Below are 19865 nucleotides of genomic sequence, written 5' to 3'. Positions count from 1 at the left end.
GGTTGATCTTCCTGACAGATTTACTTTAAACATTGCTATACTGACTGTCACATGTGCATGATGTAGGTTTCGTAGGGGTACCGTTTTTCCTTGTGTAGACTGTGAGCTGGCACAAAGGGTCTTAGACGCCAGGCTTTGCTCTCTGGGCCAAAGTGTATGCAACCGACCTTTTTCCAGGCAGAAACAGTACCTCCTAAGTCCTACATCAAAGGCTTTCACCTAGCGAACCAGTACCCTACTCTTTACTGATGAGGGGCAAACAACTCTCTGCAGATAGGTGTCTTGTTGGAGGAGACTCTTTTTTTTCTTTTGCTAAAATCCCTAGTCATGTTGTAAGGTTCATTGCAACAGGTGGCACTATAAAGACAGTTTTTTAAACCTTCTGGAGAAGAGCTAATTTACATGACTTGTTTTTCATATCAGTTTTATTTTTATGCATGATTTTAGCCATTTTCAGAGATACCGTATATTTTTATATAGACGTTGTTCTCGAGGTGCTGGCATTGTTTTCATAAGTCCATCCTTTTTTGTTTTTCAGATCCCAACTGTAAATTAGACGATAAATCTGAAGATGGTGAAGCGACAGATTGCAAGAAAAGGCAGGAGGAGGGGGAAGAACTAGAGGAAGAAGCCGCTCACAGCTGTGACAGTTGCCTTCAGGTGTTTGAGTCGCTGAGTGATATCACAGAACACAAGATCAGTCAGTGTCAGCTGACAGGTAAATAACTCTTATTACAGGCTGACAATTTCCGTTCATCTTCATTTGACCTTAAATGTCTCCTTGTAAGCAGTTTCCTATACTTCAGTGTTTGGTTATAGAAGGGCACTTGTATGCAGCTCAGTCATTGCGCTGATAACTTGTATGACCTTTAAGAACGTCTGTAAAGATGTATTGGAGACACCATTACAAGCAAATTGCTGCTTGCTGAATTTTATGTATCTAACATCACAGCTGTCCATTCGATGTTGAAGGAACGTTTCATACAGGTTTCTTATCAATATGTGGGGTAGACACTAGCATCCTTGTCTTGCAACATATACAGGGTGGGCCATTTATATGGATGCACCTAAATTAAATGGGAATGGTTGGTGATATCAACTTCCTGTTTGTGGCACATTAGTATATGGGAGGGGGAAAACTTTTCCAGATGGGTGGTGACCATGGCGGCCATTTTGAAGTCGGCCATTTTGGATCCAACTTTATTTTTTTCAATGGGAAGATGGTCATGTGACACATCAAACTTATGAAATTCTCAATAAGAAAAACAATGGTGTGCTTGGTTTTAACGTAACTTTATTCTTTCATGAGTTTTTTACAAGTTTATGACCACTTATAAAATGTGTTCAAAGTGCTGCCCATTGTGTTGGATTGTCAATACAACCCTCTTCTCCCACTCTTGGCACACTGATAGCAACACCGCAGAAGAAATGCTAGCACAGGCTTCCAGTATCTGTTGTTTCAGATGCTTCACATCTCGTATCTTAATGGTATGGTATGGTTTATGGGGTACAAAGATAGTTGGGCCATTCTTCATCAATCGAAACCTCAGTGCCACTGGATATCTGAAATTGCTACATGATGATGTGTTGCCCCCTTTATGCACTGAAGATGGCACGTTCCCTGAGTTTTTCCAACAAGATGGTGCACCACCACATTATGGGTGTCAGGTCCGAGCATTCCTACATGAACAGTTTCCTGGAAAGTGGATTGGTCGTCGTGGGCCAGTTGAATGGCCACCAAGGTCTCCCGATCTGACCCCCTTAGACTTTTATCTATGGGGTCATCTGAAGGGAATTGTCTATGCTGTGAAGATACGAGATGTGCAGCATCTGAAACAACGGATACTGGAAGCCTGTGCTAGCGTTTCTTCTGCGGTGTTGCTATCAGTGTGTCAAGAGTGGGAGAAGAGGGTTGCATTGACAATCCAACACAATGGGCAGCACTTTGAACACATTTTATAAGTGGTCATAAACTTGTAAAACACTCATGAAAAAATAAAGTTACATTAAAACCAAGCACACCATTGTTTTTCTTGTGACACATCAAACTTATTGAGAATTTCATATGACACTCTTCCCATTGAAAAAAATAAAGTTGGATCCAAAATAGTCGACTTCAAAATGGCCACCATGGTCACCACCCATCTGGAAAAGTTTTCCCCCTCCTATATACTAATGTGCCACAAACAGAAAGTTGATATCACTAACCATTCCCATTTAATTGAGGTTCTATTATTTTTACCCTCATATTTTTGAAAAATGATTGGCTCGGACATGCCGAGATTCTGCAGTCCCAACTGTGAAAATGTTGTCAATTAAATGTCAAAATCTGTGCAAAACAGTTGTGTGTATCTGTGTATAGATTTACAGGAACCTTTTCAAATGATTCAGGTTTGGTCTGCATTTTACATTTGTATATTAAATCTTAACCGATCTGTTTTGTATAAGATGGGACGTAAAAAGTATGAGAGAGCAGTAAACTTGGGGGTAATAAGGGGTTGTAATGGATGATAAAAATCACTAGAATGTTATTAACACATGAGTGAATGGGTCTACCAGTCAAATATTGTTAACCAAAGAGATCTTTATTTATGTAGTAACTCTCTATTGGCTTTGCACTTATATTGTAGTTTTTGAAGGCCTCTGTTTCAAGTAAAATCTATATCCTTACCAGGTTTTATTTCTAATTTTATAATTTTAAAACTGGTATTATATGGTATAGTCTGGGATGCAATATTATATTAGCTAATGGGATCTCTTTTAGAAAAAGGATCAAAATTAGTGATGAGCGAATGTGCTTGGATAAGGGGTTATCCGAGCCCGTTCGCTCATCATTAATCAGAACCGATTTGATCCTATCAAAATGGAAACCATAATACCAGTGTGAACAGAGACCCTTTTTATCTTGTACTAATTTTCATAGTCTTTATTGTTGCTCACAAGACTTTCCTTTGGCTGCTCTTTATTACTGCTATGTAAGTATCGCCTCCTTAGTAATGACTATAAAAATTAGCACCAAATAAAAAGGACGATATCTCTGAAACCATATAGCAGATTAAAAAAAAAAAAAAAGAACAGGGAAAGAAAAAAACGCAAAAGAGAATACTTGGAGAAGTAGCAGGAATAAAATAGGAGCTAAAACTGGCCACAGTTGACCTGGTGACAGATCCTCTTTAAGCAGTTGCTAAATTTGCGCTGTCGTTGCCTAGAAAAGTACAAAATCTTTATACAATGCAATGTAAATTACAATGTGAATATGATTACTGACTTTTATATATTTATATCGCAATGTGTTGATTTAAAAGTAAAATACATGTCTACAGCATAACAAATTTGAAAAACAAAAAAGAAAGACGTAGTCACTTCCCCCTGCGTGAAACGAGTGGTGCATTGAAACACACTGCTACTTTTTCATGCAAATCAGCTTTTAATCTTCCTCCCAGTGGTTTTCTGTCTAGTCTGTGTAATACAATTCACCAGTTTAATTTACTTACCTACACATTACAAAAAAATAAAAATCTCTTGTAAAGTACGGTATAACGTCTCCTTTACTGGTTTCAAATGCAATCCTCACCAGTACAGCTTTTGTTGTATCTGTTTGCTAAATTATTATTCCACTGCAGTATCTCCTAATAATTTGCTATTAGGCAAAGTAGCTCTGCATTAACTCATCAGTGGTAAAGGCACGGCTATGGAAGGGATCCAGCATGGCACAAGCAAGCCTTATAGGAAGTGGAAGCTGTCAGCTGTTACAGAATGAGAGGTTGTAAAGCAAACAGACAGTACTAAGAAATTCCATCAATCTGATCATCTTGATTAAACAAAGATATGGACATGGCAGATGTTCTGATATTAAAACATAAGAGACTGGATTTACAATAGGGCAATGATACAAATGCTCTGCTTCTAATCACCATCCTATACACATTGCAGTGTATGTTATTGAATTTTCCTAGCTACAGTATGGGTGAGCCCACATTGTCTAACCAATTTGTGATAATTAGGCTCCATCGACATCTGCATTGGAGGCTCCAATACTGGACAAAATCAGCAGCTTGTGCACAGTTTTGTCCAGTAAAATTCCGGAAGTGTTAAAGTAAAAAGCAGAAGCCATGACGTCCCTATATACAGTTAGTTAGCTGTTAATGGTTGTAACCATGGATATCTAAGCTACTGAAATGCTCTGCACATGGGGTAAGCGACATAGTAAATCAGAAGAACTATACTACATTTCTAATTGGAGTTATTTCCTAATATTATCATTATTACACCTACTACATATTGGGATAGGATCTTGGAGATGGAAATACCCCTTTAACTAGCAAGTACATTATATATAATATATACAGAAAATTGCCTCAGTTTCAGATATTTGTCTTTATATATCTGTAGGAAAAGATATGTAGGATGTTACTGTAGCACCCCGAGGGCTCGGTTGCTACAGAGGTATTGCATCTCAACCAGATGTGCGATATCTCACTCTCAGATAAGGATGGAGTGTGGATCCGAACCCCGACACCTGCATGCATTACACCACATTTCCGGGGGACAGTGCGACCGATATGCTCCATGCTGAGCGCGACAGTCCCTGTCCCTGGCTGGAGTGAGGGGAGGGTACACCGAGGAAGGGGGAACCCTGTAGTGCAGGAGCAGGGAGAGAGCAGTTCCTGGGTGCACCTAGAAGGAGGTATAAAAGGTGGGCACCATCTTAGTTCAGTGTTCAGTCTGAGAGAGGAAGTGAAAGAGCAGGGCCTCTGTGGAGCTCTGCTCCGGAGGCGGGCCTAGCCTGTGAGGCCCAGCCAGCACTGAAGGAGAAAGTGAGTGAGAGAGGAGAAGACAGGGAGCAGAGCCTCTGCATGGGCTCTGCTCCGCAGGCAGGCCTAAGAGAGAGGCCGGAGCCTGGAGGAAGCAGAAGGAAGGAGAAGGAAGAGAAGCGGAGGAGGCTCCAGGAACAAGGAAAGAAGGGACCCCAGGGGTGTGGACCGGCGAGTCGCCACCACACGCCCGAATCTACCTGCGTAGAAGGGTCAGGCCAAAGGGGGAGACCGGTCCCCGAAACTAGTTGAGGCGGGGAACTACCCTCAGCTAGAAACCGGACTCTGTGACATTTCATGTGGCGCAGCCCCTCGCTACACCCGCTAGGAAGGCACCATATAGGGTCAGGGAGACTGGCGCCAAGTTTACCAAGAGAAGGCCCGAGGCAGCCGGACAGAAGCGAGGTCTCTGGCGGGGTATGACAGGCCAGAGAAAGGACACACAAAGGGGGTCCTGTGAAACACTCCGGAGATACCTGGGAGTCGGCCGAGCCCCTCACCTGGTGAGCACAGTGCGACGCGGGAAGTTACAGCTGGCCGGAGTAACGTGGAGTAAACGTGGAGTAACGAACTGTGAGTAAAGATCCTGGACTGCATTACAGAGACTCTGAGTCATTATTCCCGCGCACCATCACCCCCATCCTCCGCACTCACTGCCCTGAGGCTATACTTCTCCCTTGGGGAGTTATACTACACTCTGCTACACCCACAACACCAGCCTCGGCGGTCTGCCCTGCAGCGGCGGTTCACTCTGGCTGCAATCCACGGGTGACGTAGTCGGACATTCAGTATATAGACTGCCATTTGGTTTGACCGCCCTGAGCCACGGGACCGGGTCACCGCCACGGTGACTACAACCCCCAGCATCTACAAAAAGGCCCGGTTCCGGGTTCCCCACGCGGCCCAGGGGGGCGCGTCATTAGCATTTGTATGCATTTGGCAAATAATATTTTATACTTTTTATAATACAGTCATGGCCAAAAGTGTTGAAACCCTTGAAATTGCTCCAGAAAATAAAGTATTTCTCCCAGAACATTATTGCAACTACACATGTTTTGTTATACACATGTTTATTTCCTTTGTGTGTATTGGAACAACACAAAAAAAAAACAGAAAAAAAGGCAAATTGGACATAATTTCACACAAAACCCCTAAAATGGACCTGTGAACAATTTTGTCACCTTTCCAAAATTGTGGGTAAACAACTTTGTTTAAAGCATATGATGCTCATTCAAACTAACATGTGACAATAAACAGATGTAGGGAATATGAAAATCACACCTGAAGCCAGATAAAAAGGGGAGAAGTTGACTCAATCTTTGCTTTGTGTGTAAGTGTGTGCCACACTGAGCATGGAGAAGAGAAAGAGGAGAATAGACCTGTCTGAGGACTTGAGAACCAAAATTGTTGAAAAATATCAACAATCTCAATGGTACACGTTCATCTCCAGAGATCTTGATGTTCCTCTGTCCACAGTGCAAGACATAATCAAAAAGTTTACAACCCATGAAACTGTAGCTAATCTCTCTCTAGACGGGGACAGCAGAGAAAAATTGATGAAAGGTTGCAATGCAGGATAGTCCGGATGGTGGATACGCAGTCTCAATCAAGTTCCAAAGAAATTCAAGCTGCCATGCAAGGCACAGGTTGCATCAGTGGCAGCACGAACTATCTGTCGATATTTGAATGAAATTAAATGCTATGACAGGAGACTCAGGAGGACCCTATTGCTGACACAAAAAAAGACATAAAAAAGGTTGACTGCGGTTTGCCAGTATGTGCGCGAGTAAGTCAAAATCCTTCTGGGAAAGCGTCTCCTCTTGTGGACAGATGAGACCAAGATTTTTGGTAAAGCACATCATTCTACTGTTTACCGAAAACGGAATGAGGCCTACAAAGAAAATAATGCAGTATCTACAGTCAAATATGGTGGAGGTTCAAAGATGTTTTGGGATTGTTTTGCTGTCTCTGGCACTGGGTGCATTGACTGTGTGCAAGGCATCATAAAATCTGAAGATTACCAAAGTATTTTGGGTCGCAATGTAGTGCCCAGTGTCAGAAAGCTGGGTTTGCATCCAAGGTCATGGGTCTTCCAACAGGACAATGACCCCAAACATACTTCAAGAAGCACCAAGAAATGGATGGAAATATAGCGCTGGAGAGTTCTGCAGTGGCCAGCAATGAGTCCGGATCTAAATCTCATTGAACACCTGCGGAGAGATCTTAAAATTGCTGTTGGGAGAAGGCGCCCTTCAAATATGAGAGACCTGGAGCAGTTTACAAAAGAAGAGTGGCCCAAAATTCTAGTTTAGAGGTGTAGGAAGCTTGTTGATGGTTATAGGAAGCGATTGATTGCAGTTATTTATTCCAACAGGTGTGCAACCAAATATTAAGTTGAGGGTGCCAATAATTTTTCTGTCCCACTTTTGAGGTTTTGTGTGAAATCATGTTAAATTTGCCTTTCCTTTCTGTTTTTAGTGTTGTTCCAATGCACACAAAGGAAATAAACGTGTATAACAAAACATGTCTAATTGCAATAATTTTCTGGGAGAAATACTTCATTTTCTGGAATAATTTCAAGGGTGCCAACACTTTGGCCATGACTGTTTGTGTTGTTATTTAATCCAGATAAATGAAACTCGTGTATTGACTATTTTATGTGGCAATTGTGAGAACATGGTAAAGGGATATCTACTTTTCCATATCTTTATGTAAAATTGAAGGGGATTTTTCGTTTGATTGATGTTTGATTAATCAGCTGAAATCCCCGAGACCTATCACAATCAGCAGAACGATCCAGTTGCAGGGTTCCAGGAAAGGCTGTGGCCTTTTCACTGTATATTCAAAGATGCCGACTTTTCAGTAATTGCGGCCTATTCTGAGGGTTGACCGTCAATGTTTTAGTTTTAGAAAACCCCTTTAATTTTGATCATAAATATTAATTATTTTGGGTAAGACATTCTTGTATGCAGGCAATGTGGGAATACTGTGCAGGGATATTCCTCAGTGTGACTTTTTTAACCACCACTATCACTCTAATTGAAGAACTTATTAATAATTAAACGGACTGGGTGTAATATGTATACAGGTAGCTATAATTCTTAGAAATAATTATTCATTTTCTTTTTAACGACTAGATACTAGCTAAAAGTCGGGACACACAGTTCTCTGTAGACTAACCCGATTGCTTTTCTCTCTAGATAAAACAAACTTGAGCATGAAATATTCAGAATCCTACATTCTGCTTTAAGCTGTGTGTTCTGAGAAGTTGTGTTTAATGTGAAACTTCTTGCTAATAGAAAAAGTAAATGAATCCTTTAAATAAATCTTCATTCCACTTGATAAAACTGCTGCTTATCTTTTGCTTTGTAGACATTTATTATGTATTATTTTATATAGAAGTCTATAATGGTGTTCAAGCACAATTACGGTACTTTCTGCGGAAATAACTTTCTTTTTTTTCTTCTCCATCTCCTGGGAATAGATCTCACTCTTTGGGTTTAATAATGACACTGCTTCATCTTATTATGCACTTTCTGTCTTGTCCATGAAACTTTAAAACTACTTGTAGAAATAAGAAATATTTTAAATTAACTTTAGCGAGCTTATCAACCCACTCACATAAAAAATGGATTTAATTTTTATGATACCGCAATGTAATATTTAATGCATATATCACAAGCAAGAGCAAAGTGAGGCAGAGCGAGCATATTGGGCTTACTTCAGAATGTTAAGTGCATGTCTGTGTTCTCTTGGAAAAAAAGTACTCTATATATCTATATAGCCCAGTGCAAATTCATAATACCTAAGGAAACATAATTCAATTGTATATTATTGCAGCTAACATATATAGCACGGAGATGTTAGTGCTGCCATATGGCTCATTTGTACAGCACCTTATTGCTTTGATGGCGTATTCAAAAATATTTTCTAGATCAAATCCAACCAATCTGTTTGACTCCAAGTTGGAACCATACAAAGATAAGGTATGGTCCCATAGAATTGTATAGGTGCAGTATGATAGAGCTGTGAAAATCTGAGTTCGTATAGATCCTTAAAGGGAACCTGTCATGTCCTAGCTACTACCTACACTGCCCCCATTGCTTTGTTAGCGATGCAATGTGCATCACTAACAAGCTTTTTCCATTAAAATTGGTGGTATTATAATGATTTTATAACATTTTATATACTTTGTCCTAACTGCTCGTATTCAGTCATAGGGGTGTGATTCTCATATTCAGTCATGAGTGGGCGCAGCATTCATTCACTGCTGGCGCTGCCCACATATTTGAATATTGCTCCTGGCAATGCCCAGTATACATATATCAGATATTTGTGAATGGTTGCCATTAATTATGATGAACTCTTCTTCATAAAATGTAACATTTATCATGCTACCTGTAGACATATCCTTTCCTGGAGGTTTTTAGGATGAGCCTCGGGGGCGGACATATCATTGGTGCAACCTGTGCAGCTGCCAGGTTGCAGTGGCCCAATTTCACCCCCAAAGTAGAAGGAATTTTTCATTATGAGGAGCTATTGAACAGAAAAGGGCCCATATGCTGTTCTTGCACAGGGGCCCTCCTATATCTGTGTCTGTCACTAATGAGCCTAGTAGCTGAGAACTGACAGTCTACAAATTCTAGAACAGAAGGAAAAACTGCTGCTTCTGCAACAGACGAAAGGTTTGTGGCATTATTTGGGACAGATTACTTGTCTAAAAAGTAGTAGAATCTGTAGTATTATTGTACTACTCATGTAGTACAATGGTGGGGACATAGTAATGGAAATATGATGATGACTGCATACACTCAGGAGTGCACGAGTTAAATGTCCTGGAGATCTGAGCATTTCGGAGTACAGTAAAAGTGACCAGTGAAAGATTGCCACACATTTACCTGTCTTAGCTACATCTGGTGTTTGTGAACTGAGCCAATTGACCTTCACAGCTTCCTAGAAAATTGGAAGTGACTGCAGCTCTGTGTGTGAGCAGGTTTGCTTTTGAGAAACAAAACAAAGGAAACAAAATGAGTGGTTATTACAAGCAAGGATTATGGACCCTTGGTGCTGATTATGGCAACTCTTTCAGATGCTTGGAGTACACTTAAGTTAAGCATGTGTTTGTGTCTGGGGAAAGAAATGGTACATGTACTGGGCCAATGAATGGAGCCTATTTTTTTTCCCTTGGCAATATATAATAATTGTTTCCGGTGCAATATCAAACAGTGCACCCCTAACGATCCTCAGTAACCTGGGGTACCATTATCCTGCGTTTAGTAAATTCTATCAAATCTGAGCAGATTATAGGAGCACCATTCACCTCCTGCTAAAAAGGCTTACGTCGAAACAAGAAGAATCAAGAAATGTTCTTTTATACGAAGCTCTTCACACAATTTAGCAAAACTAAAAGAAAATTTGCAAACAAATTGAACTTTTTTTCTGTATATTTCTTAATAGCACCTGTGGTTTAGCGCAGGTCAGGACAGATGCATTTCTATGAAGGATTGATCTCTTATCTACTTATGATTGGTAAGAGTTGACCTCATTCAATGCTATATTTATATAGATCTCAAGGTCAACAACTGGACAAAAAAGCAATTATGTGGATTTGCACATTACCAGAAAAAAACTGCGGTGGCATCCAACATAATTCTTTACTGGATGTTTATGCAGTAACAGTTCTCATAAGCAACAATTTTCTATTTCATCCAGACAGGTTGATGCCATATACTTGCCTTTTACCAGTCTAGTGCACTTTACCATCTTTTTGTTCAGCTATACTGTATTCCATCTTTGCTCCAGTACATGTTCTCCCAGTTTAGCCCTGAATTGGGAATCCTCTTTTAAAACGGTTTCCGATTCCTGCCCGGGTGTCACTGGAATTCCCTATGTGAATTACTGTCTTTGGCCACTTCTGTTAGGTTTGTAAGCACAGATGGACTCCATGGCAGCTTTCAAGTTATTTCACTTGAGCAGACAGTGGAACATCATTTTGAACAGATGAAGGGAAAGAGAGTGGCTGCAATCATGTTATGGGACAGGTTATGTCAATTACATAATCAAATGTTGTTTTTCCCCTGAAACTTACGAGTAGCTATTATTGATAACATTTTGACAACCTGTGTTGCACTATTATTGAGATCGGAGTACATTGAGGAACTCCCACTAAGGAGGAAGGAGTATTCAGCCCGGTCATGTGTTATATAGTTGTCTACTCATTTGTGTGGGTGCCTCGTAAGGCTGCGTGCCCACGATGCGTTTTTTAAGCGTTTCCGCAATGGCAAAAACACTGCAGAAACGCTAAAAAAACGCATGGTAAAAGGTCTGCCATGTTCCCCAATGATAATCCGCATGTGCTATGCACATGCTGCGGAAATTTCCGCTTCGGATTATCACTACCGATTATTTTGCGGAAGCGCTGCGTTTTCGCTGCCCTTGACTTGCATTGGAATGCATGGATTACGCATCACTGCATCTGTACATGCGGAATCCATGCGTTTCAATGTGCGGATGGTACCCGGGTGTGGAGGACAGGAGACACTTCTCCGGACCCGGGTACCATAGAAACTGTAAAAAAAAGAATAAAATAAAAAATAAATATTATATTTACACTCTGATGGCCCGCGATGCGCTCGTCCTCCCTTGCCGGCAGATCGCGGTGGACTGAAGGACCTGCACTGATGTCATAGTCATGTGACGACAGGTCCTTCAGTGTAGTGTACCACGAGCTGCCGGCAAGCCAGGTCTGAGCAAAGCAAGACTCCAGGGGCCATCGGAAGGTAAGTATAGATTTATTTTTTTATTTTTTGCCATTCTTTGGGGTCACACTATATAAATCCATGCCGGTTGCATGGATTTATATAGTGTGACCAAGTTGTCAAGCACTTTCCAAGTGATGCTAAAATTGCTTGGAAAGCACTTGTCAACCCGCATACGGAAATGCATGTGAAAAACGCTTCACATCCGCATGTCCCTGGCAGGAAAAACGCATGTACAATCCGCATGTACAATCCGCATGTACAATCCGCATGTACAATCTGCATGCGTTTTTTCTGCCAGGGAGATGCAGAAACGCTCAGGAAAAAATCTGGAGCATTTCTGCATCGTGGGCACATAGCCTAATACCATATTTCTCCTGCACCAATTATTGCAGAAGAGCAGCTGTGAGACCCCCGCTCATCAGCTTATCGGTTATGATTTAAAGAAGGTATTGTCCAGATGACACAATTCAGTATCCAGTTAAAATGTAATTAGAACTTGTACTGTATATAACCTCCTGGTTGTACTCAATTTAATAAATATAAGACCAAATAATATAAATTGATATCTTTATTCTGCAAATATATTTATATAAAAAATGCAAAAATCTATAGGAATACTCATGCATTTATAGTGATGTTGTTGCAGATTCAGTTTAGGTTATTAAACAATAAAAATGTATTAAGTTCTGAAGTTAAAATAGAATAAAAACAAAGAAAACACAGAAATAGGAGGACTAGAAAATAACCCTTAAAGTGGTTGTCTACTCCTAGGATAACCCCTTCTTGAACAAAATCTTTTTCCCCAATTAAAATAAAAAAACTTATACTCACCTCCCATGCCTGCGCCGTTTCAGCACTCACGGTCCCGGGGCTGTGATGTGGTGGAATGACACGTGGTGCCCGGCGCCCAATCAGCGCTGGCGTCACTGTCCCTGCCTCCTGTCGAATTGAACATGAAGAGGAAGTTTGGGATCATCTGCAGCCTGGACTTCCTCTTCATGTTCGATTTGTCCGAAGGCGGGGACAGTCACGCCAGCGCTGATTGGGCACTGGGCATCACGTGTCATTTCACCACACCAGAGCTCTGGGACCACGAGTGCTGACACTGCTGGAACGGCGCCAACACGGGAGATCAGCATAGGTTTTTTTATTTTATCGGGGCCAAACACTTAGTTCAAGAACGGGTTGTCCTAGTAGTGGACAACCCCTTTTAAATAACTCCAAAACAACAATGTACATCGGGAGGCTGACTCAAAAAGAACCTGTCAGCACGATTATGTAATGTATGGTAAAGACACGGCTGTAATGGTACACGTTTTGAAGAAATTTGCTTTGTTGTTCTTTTTTAATCACCATTTGACGTTTTGTTCTAATTAGATTTTGGTGCACAGGGCCTGGACTGTACACTGGGTCTTCTCCTCCCTGTCTGTGATTACCCACCTCTTTGCTCAACAGAGGAGGCAGGTCATTCACAAACCGGAGGCAGGCGGAGGAGTCGGGGAATCACAGACAGGGAGGAGAAGACCCAGTGCACAGTCCAGCCCTTGTGCACCGAAATATTAAGAAAAATTTAAATGGTGATTACAGAAGAACAACAAAGCAGATTTCTTTGCCAATGCTATAAAATTTATCTGTATTACGGCCATCTCTTTACATTACAAACTCTTGCTGACAGGTTCTCTTTAACAGGCAATAGCAAATCACAAGTAAATATATGATAATAAATAGAGAAAGAGAAAGCACAATAATGTAATAGCTTGACAATATATTCATCAAGATTGAGGCCAGCAATGAAAATAGCCCTAAACATGTTTCGACTAGCTTCTTCAGGGATAGTGTCAAGAGTCTTAAGACTGCAGGGTATCACCATGACTTCAGACCATTCATATCATGTGTAAATGACAAACAAAACCAACTATAAAAATATTGTAATTTATTCTTGCTGTAAATAAATGAATGAAATAATAGTAGTAAACATGCATGTTAATTGCTTGCATAAATAAACTTTTGTATGTCAATGACCCTATAGAGATAATTGTGAAATGTGTGTGTTGCAAATGACAAACTATGCAGGTGAGATTATTTTGTTTTTGTTGAATATTTTTTTGCTGAGAAATGTGAAAATTACTTTTTTTGTAAATGTTATTGTCAATGACTGAATGGATTGTCTTGACATGCAGATATTCCTGCAGATACAAAAGTATTTTAAATAGACACAACTTTCTGTAAGGTGATATAAGAGGTCAGGAAGGCCTCTGGCTTGATACAATCTCAGTGCTCATTAGACATAAGTCCAAAACAAGGGTTAGAAATCCTGAGGCATTGTGACCCTCTTTGTTGAACTACATAAGCCGGTGGCTTTTTATAGTTTTTTCGCAATATTGTGAGTTAATACAGTTTGAGCTATGATGAGCAGCATGTTTGCCATGTTAAGACTGAGTAATAAGGACCGAAATGGCAAACATGGGTGATTTACTCTCTGGGCAAACTGTGTGTGTCCTGTAGAAAAACTACAATACTTCATTTCAGCAGAAACTCTTGCCAAGCTGTACTAAAGTTAAGAGTGCTGCGGGTGGTGTCATGAACTCTTCTCTCTCTACAGCCCTCATTGAATAGCAAATTCCTAAAATGCCCAGGGTCACTATATTCTCAAATGTTATCTTGATCGAGAGGTGAAGTACAAAGTGCAAGAAGTGTAACCTAGTTATCAGGGTTTTCATAAATGAAACCTCAACTAAATTGGATTATCACATTATTTGAGTTTATTGTATTGAGATAGTATTTGATTTAGTCACACTATAGCACTACTGTAAAAGTCAGCTGGAAGTTTTTTACTCTTATGTTTCCTACTAACTCAGTATACATAATGATTGTAAAAATGACTTGTTTAAGGTCCTCCACCGATTTTCTGAATTTGACAAGGCGGCACATGAGCTCTTTTTACTGCTGTGGCCAAGCGGAACTTTTTTTTTATAATAAAGTTTATTAATTTAAACAATTCACTATACATTTAACCAAAATGTAGCTCTTTGTGGAAATACAGAATAGATTTTATGAAGCAGAGACATTGATGGTGGCATCTGTTATTTTTTAAAGGCTGTTTTTTGGAAACATGATAAATATTGGGTCACATGCTTGGGACTTTCTCATTTAGGCCGTACAGAGAGCTGCTACAAAGAGCTTCACTCATACTGTTGGACTCAGCCTATCTGTGATTTACACCTTTTGAATTGATGGAATCTAAGGCAACATTTCTCCTGCAGCGACCTTATAGCCATCTAATTGCCAAAGGTTTTTAAAACCAAACAGGCGGTGATCAGATATAATCAAACGGCTGCCTTCATTCCAAAAAAGGGTGTTCTCTAGGGATTAGCAAATACATTTGAGTGCAATTGATTTCTACTTGAATTTTACAAAAATCTGCTTTTGTCAAAATACGGAATTTTTTTTTGTATTATGCTTCCTCGTAAATTCAGCAAAATGGCATTCACTTGCCACCGTTTTTCTGAACCATCAAATGGTTAAAAAAATCATTATACTCAACTCACCCTTCAACTCTTTGGCCCTCCACTACTCACCACCACCTGTCTGATCCCCCGCCGCTCATGCTGGAATGTTCAGGCCTCTTGCACTGTGCCGAACTTCTAGGTGTCACGATGTCCAGGAGAGTTCTGAGCAAGCACCTGTTAGGTCATGGCGCTTGTCGTGACGTCATGGAACCGTTGATCTCTCGCTAGTCTCCCACTCATAGTGTTCTCTTCTTGTGACAACAATTTTACTTGACCTGTCTTCTTTTCTGGATTGATGGTGAAACTACATTTCAGAGGATTTTGAAACTGAAAAATCTGCTTTAAGTTCATTATTAAGCGGGATATCAATTTCGGTGGGATTGGCTAATAGTCTGCATATGGAGGCCTCCTGATTTTCACCTGATATGATTTCAAGACTCAGGCAGTTTGAGTTTTAATCCAAGCCTTTTGTCGTTCAGGACTCTCTCTGCTCTCCTATTAGAAAACACATGACCGTTCCAAGTCTAGCGTTCATGTGTATGAGAGTTGGGAGATATGGCTGTCTGCAAAATGAGTGCTTGACCATTAGCTTTCATATGTATATGGCTTGATAGGTCATGTTTTCACGATTTCCTTAGTATTGCGCAGGTGATGGAAATATTGCCTGTGCAGGTGATGTCCTGAAAACATGACCTGCTTGGTGGCTCTTGAGGACTGGAGTTGGGGAACACTGCTGTAGAGATTCTAATTTGTCAAATCACTTGAATTTGATAGTTGAGTTCACATTACATGTTTTCGATGTGACAGAAGTAGGTGAGAATAAGCAGCATGGAGACAACACAGCAGGTTGTGGGGGCGGCAGGACAGCTAAGCAGTGATTTTGAGTATTCTTTTAACCTTTTGCCCGCTGTCTGCCATTTTGCTGTATTCACGGAGAGCAAATTGCAAAAGAATGGATACTGGAGATTTCGAAATTTGTAACATTCGAAAATTTAATTAAACTCTGGAACATTTGCTCATCTCTAATATTTAGTAAAAATATTTAATTTTAAATTGTCATGTCATAAAATGAAACATTATTTGAATGTGTATGAAAAGGATGTCTTAGGTTTACCGCAGGACAATACGTAAAGTAAAATTTGTTTGCATTTACTCAGTAAGATCTTCTCGGCGCTTGCCACGTTTAGTTAATACTTTATTATGATATCTTAAGTTTTCGCTGTATTGTGTATGTGTTATGACTGGGAAAAGAATCCTTGCGACCCAATGTTCTTGTTGGCATTAAGCATAATGCATAGTGAAGTTGACTTGTAAGTTACAATAAGCTTCTGAGTTTGATTCCCTGGGCAGGTAATTATTTGGAGCGTGGAAAATACATTTAAAATATCTCTTTTCTGGAATCCCTGTATTTCAGACTGGAATCATACACAAGAGTCTGCTCTGCAGCATTGGCTTTTGGCCCATAACACTAGACATCCCTCCTGAATTAGCCTAGGAAGAAATTATGTATGAAACTACTTAAAACTCCAAGTAGTATTTATTTGCGCTTGTTTTTTTTGGATACTCTTTGTAAATATGTGTATTTGTCTTACAGGCATTTTTTGCTGATTAGTATTAAAAGCAGGTGAAGCATTAATTTGATTTATTAATCATAAAATAATAAGTGAATAACCCTTCACCTCCATTATCTCTGAGAGAATGCACAGCTATTGTTTTTAGCAGATTTATATTTAGTCAAAGAGTAATCAAGATAGTTGTAGTGATTTTAGTATGAAGACATCTGTACAATCTGTTAAACCTGATGGCACAAATTGTAGATATCACCTTTCCAGATTATTTATATGTAGTGTTTGAGCAATTTTTAATAGGTGTTGTAGATACTATGTGGACTGGTCTAGAATATACTTTGTGTGCTGGTTTATGTATGCAAACTGCTTTTTACATAACCAGTCGTATAATGTAGCAATTAGACTAGGCCTTCACTTCCACATGTGTCGTGTGATAATGACATACACCTTACTAGACAGAAGGAGGGGAATTTCATTTTCATGCTATTAGCACCCCCATGACGTGATACGGGGAGCTGATAGCATTAAAGGGGTACTCCGGGGACATAAAAAAAAAATTTTTTTACTCTCCCTGCCTTCATAAACTATAAAGATGAGCTGCCCAGTGCACTTTAATTATCTTTATAACACTTGTAATTCTGTGTGACAGCAGCTGCTCCTCACTGCTCCCCCCTCCTGTCTGGGGCATTACATCACACGCCAGTGTGCAGCTCCTCCCTGTGAGTAACAGCCAGTCTTAGAAGAGGGGCAGTGGCCTGCTCCCTGTTAGTAGCCCTGCAGTGAAGGAGACATTATCAGAGGGTTCATAATCCACCAATCCTACGCTACATTACTAGTGCAGAGAAACGAAGAGATCCATAAATATAAAATCAATTTTATTTCATCAATCAATAAAAAATCAGAAACACGATATTAAATATATATGGCTAAAAAACAGAGTGCCCAGTATGAGGGACTAGCTCCTGACCAGGAATATAATTATAATGAAGGCTCATAATTTATTAGACTATCATAATACAATAGATCAACATATTATAGAAAACTGCCTAGAGGCCAAATTTGTCAGCATAGTATATATAATTAATTGATGGCCTTCTATAATATAACAGGTGTAATATAGAATCTTATAATGGGACACAAAATAACCCTATGTTCAGATCCAAATGAATAATGCCCAAACATTAAAGAAAGCCATGGTGATGGTAATGGTAGAAGATACTGAGGAGAAGGGTAGTAAAGAAAAGGTGTATACCTGATAAGGATGGTGCCAGGAAAAGAGCCAAAATAGAAGGTGACTAGGACGCAGTGCAGGACGCTGTCCCTCTTCACCTCCCTCATACTGGGCACTCTGTTTTTTAGCCATATATTTTTAATATCGTGTTTCTGATTTTTTATTGATTGATGAAATAAAATTGATTATTTTATATTTATGGATCTCTTCGTTTCTCTGCACTAGTAATATAGCGCAGAATTGGTGGATTATGAATTTGTTTGAAGTGCCATTTTTGTACATATGAATATCCAGTTTTGAAGCTAGATTATCATGGGTTGGCTGCTACTAGAAGTGGGGGAAGGCAGGCAGGCCACGCCCCCTCACCTTGGACTGCAGACAGGGAGACATTATTATTGGGCTGGTGTGACTGGAGCTGCTCTTCACTGCACTGCTCACCCCTCTGTCTGAGACATTACAGCAGTTTGCAGCTCCCCAGATGCGAGGGGGGAGCAGTGAGCTCACTCCTGTCACACGGAATTACAGCTGTTATAAAGATAATAGAACTGCACTGGGCATCTCATCTTTATAGTTTGAGGGCAGGGACAGTACATACATTTTTTATCTCCCCTCATCTTGCAAAAAACAAGCCCTTAAAAGCCTACGTCGAAAAAAACCAAAACAAATGTATAAGTACAGACGATGCCTCAGTGTTAGGGTGTAGAGATGAGCGAACCCGAACTGTAAAATTCAGGGTTCGCACCGGAACTTCTGCCGGAAGTCCGTTTTAGTGTTCAAAGTTCGGATGGAGAGAGATTCTGTGGGGGTACTCTGCTTCCTTTGACAGCCCCCTAGCCCTTACAACGACTATTTTACAGCACCAAAGTTCGGATCTCCATTGACTTCTATGGGGTTCAGGTACAGGTACAGTTCTGGTAGCTGAACCGAACTTTGAACTAAAGTTAGGTCGAACCTGACTAAACCCAAACATCCTCGGGTCCGCTCATCCCTAAAGGGTGCTTCCACATTATGTTCCGGCAGGCACCCGTTCGGGGGCCCCATCGGAGTTTGCGTCTGATTTCCCCCCCTGCAAAACGGGATTCAGAAGTATGCGCTGATGGGGCCATAGGCTATAATGGTGCCTGCAGAGTGAACGTGCGCTCTACTGTGCATCGTTTTCGGGCGTATTCGTCTACTGGACGCGGACGCCCACGCACAGTCTACTACGTCTGAGTGACCTCCTCCAGTATGCGTACACACTCGAAAATTATGCACCATAGTTCCCTGTGTCCGTACTATTTTGTCTATGGCCCTGACGGCGCATATGTCTGAATCTCGTTTTGTGTGGGGTTCAGACGTAAGCCTTGACGGGGCCACCGAATGGGTGCTGGAACTCAGTGTGACAGCACCCTTACAAGTTGTAGCTGCAAATGAGTGCACTGATTGTGGATTGCTTTTCTGGGGCAGGACTTAGTGAACTTAGAAGCTCTTCATAAGGTTTCTCATTAAAGCTGTAGGCCAGTAGTTAGCCTATCAGTCTCACATTGTTTACATTGCTCATCAGATCTGAAATGAATTATTTGTTTACTGTGGTCTATTTTGCAATTTGTCATGTTTATAGTTTTCAGAATGAACGTGCATTATCAGCATGCATCTCCTATTGAATTGCTGTTAAGGTTTTGCAAATGCTTTACTGTAGTTAAGTGTTTTAAAGGCACATACAATGCTGGAAGTACTAATAGCTGGTTAGGGAGGCTGCTTTGTATGCAAGCAGTGGTGAGAGCATCAACCATTGAAAATCTAAAATGTAAAATTGATTTTTTTTTCTTTGCTCCCACAGAGAAGCAGGTATAACATTATCTTCCGCAGTGGAATTAGAGTAGAGTTTGAGAAAGGATAGTATAATGTTCTTCTTACACATTTGCTCTTGCAAACAACATCTATTTATGCATTGCAATTAGCAAGTAGTCCAATATTTTGACTCGAAGGTAATGGTTTCACCA

General features: G+C 40.4%; 1 protein-coding gene across 3 annotated transcripts in view; it reads left to right on the top strand.

Annotated features, from left to right (window-relative positions):
• The window catches only part of ZNF521 (zinc finger protein 521), a 477609-nt gene that overhangs the window by 67899 nt on the left and 389845 nt on the right, over positions 1–19865 (top strand). For all 3 annotated transcript variants that reach the window (XM_073679187.1, XM_073679189.1, XM_073679190.1), the window contains one exon: positions 539–718. In XM_073679187.1, coding sequence (XP_073535288.1) covers positions 539–718 — 180 coding nt within the window. The remainder of the gene's footprint in view (positions 1–538; positions 719–19865) is intronic.

This window comes from Phyllobates terribilis, unplaced genomic scaffold (assembly GCF_046119375.1).
Source record: "Phyllobates terribilis strain yellow unplaced genomic scaffold, ASM4611937v1 Scaffold_4__5_contigs__length_816908805, whole genome shotgun sequence".
Taxonomy (NCBI): Eukaryota; Metazoa; Chordata; class Amphibia; order Anura; family Dendrobatidae; genus Phyllobates; species Phyllobates terribilis.
This window is presented reverse-complemented; position numbering and strand designations above follow the sequence as displayed.